Here is a 6,131-nt window from a genome sequence, read left to right as displayed (position 1 = left end):
ACTATAATTATATAATTAAGGTAATAGCTTTAATAAGGCTAAATTTACTATAAATTACCGTTTTAAAGAGGTTTTAAGTTTAATTCTAGCGGTTATTATTTTTTTTAATAATAAAGCTTAAGAAAGGTAAGCTATTAATAATTAACGAAGGCTTTAGGCACGAATTTAAAAGCTTTACTAGCCTTAATTTTCTTAATAGCCTTCTTCTTATCTCTTTTACGTTTTATAAGGCTCTTTATAGCTTCTTATCTCTTAAAGAGGCTTATAGTATACTATAAGTTAAGATCCTTATCATTTAATAGTGCTATAATTAGTTAGTTATAGTGTTTTACACGTAAATTATATATATAAGCTATAATAAACGGTCTATAACCTTAATTATTACTTATAACACTTAAATTAATAAAAGATAAAGATAGAAAGAGTTAATAAAAGGTTTATAATAATACTCTAAGAGCAAGAGGGCTTATAACCTATAAAGAGAGGTAAGGCTAACGAAATAGTAATTACATTAAACTGTCTTAGCTGAACTAATAATAAGGCTAATAAGCCGGGAATGTGCGATGCTGTGGGCATCGCGCGAGGCTGAACCCTCATCACGTGACCACCCTCAACAGTTGTGTAGACCCGCGCTTGAAGAGACGACTTCCTTTGAACACGCGAGGAAAATTGTCAACACGGGGCCTACAGTGGAAGACAAAAAGTATTGAACCCGATCCAGTACCTGGCTATCGCGCTCCATTATGCTATGGTATGCTAGTGAGTACCTCCTGGTGGGCAAATATATCTCGCCACGGACTACATGTGGCTGGTCTAATTGGGCCTAGACGTCAACGAGCTGAAAAGGCGGCGGGAGATTACAAAGATCCATGAGACGGTCTCTAGCCTCCAAGGAAAAAAACACGAGCTTCAAGGAGGAGAGCACGCGCCTCCAGCAGCTGATGCCAGCTCACACGAGGGTGTTAGAGGAGAGTAGGCTGAGCAACTTTGCCTAATGTGACAATGGCTTAGTACATAAGGGCTTGGAATAATATTCGATTCAGCTAAGAATTCGCTTTGGTGTCAAAGGTCGTTGGTTTTTTCAAGGCCTCTAGAGGCAGATACCCCTTACTTATACAAGGCAGCGGTGAGCAAGCGAGCCCCGACTAGGTCTCGAGCCCTTGTGTAACTATCGTCAGGTTCAAGGGCTGGCCTGTGCCTTCCATACACCATGACCTCCGTGTTACACCCGTGACCCAAGCACTGTAACAAGTAATACAATGCCGCGACGTAGTAGTATCAAATGCTACGACTTGCCCTCGTTTTGAAGTCCTCATAGCTAACGTGGATTTAGTATCGAGGGCTCTGGGGAGCCTGCTGTGGTGTGCAACACTTCTTTCGACATTATTGGGATACCTTGGAATAGTTTCTAATCTGCGTAAGAAGTATATACTGAGAGACTACAATACATCATAACGTAGAGCGTTATAGCTAGGTACCTCATTTCAATAGATACTTTTTGCCTCCTACTCTAGGCATTAACTAGTCTCTGTCAGTGAAAATAAGATTCTACATGACTATTTCAACGCCACCAAGTAAAGCGCAATATTCCCCACGTGACAAAGTCATCGTCAAAGCTCACTCGGCGCGTCCGGCAGAGCTACTGTCGGTGGAAGCTACATACAAGCTGCGGCTGCTGCTTTGACTTCTTGAGCAAGGCGCAAGTTGGTTTCTGTCGGATCCAACACCCACCGGTTTGGCAATGTCCTGATCCAGGCTCATGAATACGGTCATATTGACAGTATGGACTGGGATCCCTTGCAGCTGAAAACTCAATAGTGTTGTAAAAACCATCATCCCCGAGCGCACAGCCCTGCCTGGCGATTGGAGCCACGGATGCTGGTGGCTTTTCAGCTTCTTCAGCTCCCAGCCGCTCTTGACTCCCGAACACTGGTTCTCATAACCGCGGTATTGCTTATAGTTGCCCTGTGCCGCGGTTCACTACCAGACAAGACTCTTCCCACAGTTGGACGGATTCCACATCATGACGGCGCTCCCCCAAGTCGTACCTGCTAGCCGAAGGAGGCTCCTGAATATCCTCTTCACAGCCTCATTGGCCCTCGTCATTCTTGCCTGCTACACTCTGCTCATTATCCTCTACGTCCAGCCAAAACTGTACCGTATCTCATCCCTCGTCTATGTAGACGGCTCTTCGTCCATCAAGCCCTCGGTAGCCGTGAGTTTGATCACCACGGTTCTCGCTGCCGCCACGTCTGCCTTCATCACGCGCTGCGTCGAGCACTCCTTATGGCTCAAGCTCGTTCCTCGCCTCGTTGGCAGCCCGCTGACTGTGCGTGAGACCCGATCCCTTGCGCAATGGACCGTCTCCCCTCTGGCGAGGCTCGCCTACGCCGTCAGCGGCGGGTTCTGGCTCATCAGGATGAGCGGCTTGCTGCTCCTCGCCGTCTACATCGTGAGCCCCGTCCTCTTGGCGGGCATTTCGCAGACGGACCTTGTCAAGGTCTCTTCCACCACCTCCTCCCACGCAGCAGATTACTGGGCCCCTTGGATCAACAGGGGAAACTATCGCTCCCGTGGAGGCAGCGCGGGTGATCTCGTCTTTGGCATGGCCGTGCAAGCCTCCAACGGCAACTTCGCGCCACCAGTCGCTCCCGTGTGCGCCGACGACTCCTGCAGCGTCTCGACGACTTCGTCTGCTCTCCTCGCCACCTGTGATGCCCGCACCATGGCCAACACCAAGAACATGGGCCTGCCGTCGTGCGGCGCCGGCACCACCGGGTCGGCCGGTGTCACCGACCTCTGCAGCAACATCGTTCCGTCCATGTGCGTCAACTTGACCTGCGGCGCGCCGTCCGTCTATGCAAACTTCAAGACCGGGCTGGACTACAACTGCGAGTCTGGCTCCGACTCCTCCTCCAAGCCTACCGCATGTATCAAGTCTCCCGGATCATGGTCCGTCATATTCGGAGCCTGGGTAGGCGGCGCCGACTTTGGCGTCGGCAACAAAAACCTCATCAACACGGTCAGCTGCCTGGTTCAGTATGGCAACGTTACCATCACCCAGAGAGGCGAGAATCCCCCGCAGCTGGATCGAAGCTCGTTCAAAAGGTCCCGATATCTCCTGGGCAACTATTCATCCCCAATCTCCGGCGTGCGCACCTATACATGGGGCGAAAATAACGCGACGTCGCCGTACTCCTTTACTCTGCGAGTTGTGGGCACTGGCTTCAACGACATGTACCGAGAGCCGTTTGCTTCGGGGCTGTTAGGCGACGATGCCTCCAACGACGCCCAACACGTCGCGCGCCAGATCGAGCAGAACTTTGACTGGGCAACCATGGGGGCCTTTGCGAGGATGCCCAACGCCAGCGACGTGGTGACGACGAACCGCACCACCACCAGAGCATACGTGTACAACCAGCTCGTGCTCTTGATCCTTCTGGTGCCGCTGTTGGCGTCCATGACGGGCACATGGCGTCGTTGGAAGGCCGGCTCCGACGATGATGTTCTCGGATATGATCCCGTGGCGATTGCTACCCGCGGCCCAGTGGAGGGGGTTTCGCCTACCGCCTTTGTCGCGGACCACGAGTACAGGAAGGGCTGTGATAAGCTGCGGCTAACCGGCCTCGAGGAGTCTGTAGTAGACCCGTACACGGGACAAAGCGGCACACGGGTTCGATTTGTAGCTCAGCAGTAGAGTGTCTAAGGGGACAAGTGTGACAACTGGGGTCGGGTACTACCACCCGATGACCGTTGTTGTCTGTTGGCACGGGATAACACTTTCCTATTTGTATTAGGTATCAGGCTACACGAGGAGTGAATAATAGATAATGAGAAGGGCGTTGTGTAGGGCCGAGCCTCCCTTTTATCAGTGGCACACGCAATTCTCTGTTTATAGCTTAAGAGGACTTGCATCAAGGCCGGTTTCTTCGTATCATCTGGCCAAGATTCCTGCTTTGATGTAGACTGGCACACAATACATGCCCTGGGGCCCCGGCAGCCTCTTCGCTTTCTTGATCAAAAACACTTTCTGCCTACTTGGAGTAAGGCGGATCCGTCCCTCTGATAAAAGGCACCCGGTAAGAGAGGAGTTTCGGAAGAGCCTTCGCAGCCACCGGGTTACATGAACCGACTTCGCCGTCCATAATCTCAAACGCATCCAGCAAAGTCCCAACCATGACGGCAGTTTGGACTGCATCAAAATTCTCCTCGAGGACTCTCCGAATATGTTCCGGAACACCCTCGATAACCTCATGCCAAAATCCTCGCTCGGCTTCCTCAAATTGGTCGGTTACATGAAACTCGCCCTCGGAGAATTCTCCAGCGAGGTCATGGATGCGGCCGAAGCCCATGCCAAAAGGGAGTGGCGTCGACAACTCCCAGTCGACAATGCCAGATACCTCGCAGGTCTCATTCACGAGAATATTCATGGCGTTTAGGTCAAAGTGGGCGATGAACAACGGAAGCACCTTGATTTGATCCAACCTGCCAAGGAGATCGTTGGCTACATGTTTGAATGGAGCGGCACTTTCGTCTTGAGAAGACAGAAGCTGCTCCAAATGGGGCCGGACCTTGTCATGGACAACGTCATCGCTGTTGGCCTTGACATATCCTCTAGAGAGGATCTTGCCGAGTGTCTTGTTAATGGTGATGATTGCCTCTGGGCCTTTCCCTCTTACGCCTTCAGACCATGGCTTGCCGGGAATGCGTGTCATGGCATACACCCAGATATCGTCTTCTTGGAGCTCTTCGTCCTGGACGCGCTCGATATGTGGAACTGCCGACCCAAGGCACTGCCGTGCCAGCTTGAAAGGGTGCAGATCCATCGGCTCGGGGCGAAATTGGATTACGACTTCGTCACCATTTTGCAGCGTCACTATCATAGTTCTGCTGAAGAAGCCCTGGATTGGCGGGCCGCGAGCTTTCTTGGCTGGGATATCAGTGTACAGCTGAGCCAGCTGCTTGGCCTTTTTAGCTTGCTTTGCTTCCGTATTTATGCATTTTGGGAGGTCCGCATTGGATGTGACGGTGATAACCATGATGATAAAAAACGGCGTCGAAGTCTGGGGGAATGGAAAACTAGTTGACCTGAAATTGGGCCCTTGGCGAGTGCAGAAAAATGTTAAGTTACTTGCAGCCCGGATGCACAAGCCAAGTGCCGCTGGTATCCGTGCCATGCGGTGATTGGTTAATATAGACCCGCACATATACATATGGATAGTTGACACCCTGCGATTTGTACCTCCTGTAACCCATAGCGGTGGAAATTGATTGTATTGATGCATGATTAGTCCTCCACCGGAGTCTTATTTACCTTAGATATCTCGGTCTACTCCGTACTCCATGTAACAGCCCCCTCATTGTTACTCGATAATTGTCCTCACACGTAAGTAGTGCGCGGTATGTGGCCTAATACCAATACAGCTAATTAGCAGTTATTTATTCAGCCGAAGGCTGACTCTACATTAATCCATAAGTTTTCCGAATAATGAGGGTTTGGTGCAGGCTTGACAAATAAGTTTCTATTGGTCCAAATTTTGTATGGGAAATCGCGAAAGAAGGCTGGATTGGTTGGTGGCTCTAGAAAAGTGGGTAAAGGACAGCCACCGTCTGTCGGTGCTTCTTTGTTTACTTCTCTGTTTACAATCGTTTACAATCGTTTACAATCGTTTACAATCGCTAAATTTGCCCAGCGATCTGTTCGTTTGCTTGGCCAGCAGCCTTTCTTCCATTATTGAAACAGATGTACCGCATGGTTGGGTATGGATTATGATTCTAGGGGTAATATTAGTCCTAGATCTGAATTGGCAGTCCATTGCCCGTCTTGCGACCGAACAAAATCACCAAGTAATTTCGTTAGCAGGAGGAAATCTGCCAATCCAACTACAACCTGTCTGGAATGCCGGGACCACCGCAATTCCGAGGTAACTGACACCATTGATATACTATATATGCCTCCCTAACCTGATCAAGCGTGCCAGGTCCAAAGGTGCCGTCCTTGCATTGAGAAAGCTGGCTGTCCGTCCTACCTCAGCTGAGAGATCTGCCCCGAAAAGAACCGACAGAGACGCTGGCCTATCGCCTCCTAACCAGAGATCTGGAACCCAACCTACATCGCCAGAGAAGCTACG

The 6,131-nt window shown here is 50.2% G+C and overlaps 2 protein-coding genes across 2 annotated transcripts; one reads left to right on the top strand and one right to left on the bottom strand.

The window, feature by feature from the left end:
- Positions 1–664: 664 nt before the first annotated feature.
- J3458_003795 (uncharacterized protein) lies at positions 665–5,068 on the top strand. The gene is made up of 3 exons (XM_066117970.1): positions 665–751; positions 828–1,126; positions 1,179–5,068. Exon 3 carries the CDS (start codon positions 2,024–2,026, stop codon positions 3,695–3,697), a length of 1,674 nt encoding a protein of 557 aa, XP_065977766.1. The 5' UTR covers positions 665–751; positions 828–1,126; positions 1,179–2,023; the 3' UTR covers positions 3,698–5,068.
- On the bottom strand, positions 3,002–5,097 carry J3458_003794 (uncharacterized protein). Its single transcript, XM_066117969.1, has one exon. The coding sequence runs from the start codon at positions 5,037–5,039 to the stop codon at positions 4,035–4,037; it is 1,005 nt and encodes a 334-aa protein (XP_065977765.1). The 5' UTR covers positions 5,040–5,097; the 3' UTR covers positions 3,002–4,034.
- Positions 5,098–6,131: the final 1,034 nt, after the last annotated feature.

The sequence above is a fragment of the Metarhizium acridum genome (genome assembly GCF_019434415.1).
Source record: "Metarhizium acridum strain ARSEF 324 chromosome Unknown scaffold_13, whole genome shotgun sequence".
In the NCBI taxonomy this organism is placed as follows: domain Eukaryota; kingdom Fungi; phylum Ascomycota; class Sordariomycetes; order Hypocreales; family Clavicipitaceae; genus Metarhizium; species Metarhizium acridum.
The sequence above is the reverse complement of the archived record's forward strand: the minus strand, read 5'-3'. Positions and strand labels throughout refer to the sequence as shown.

Excerpts from the sequence above, each read along its gene's own strand:
- J3458_003795 (XM_066117970.1), top strand. The coding sequence starts at position 2,024 with ATGACGGCGCTCCCCCAAGTCGTACCTGCTAGCCGAAGGAGGCTCCTG.
- J3458_003794 (XM_066117969.1), bottom strand. The coding sequence starts at position 5,039 with ATGGTTATCACCGTCACATCCAATGCGGACCTCCCAAAATGCATAAAT.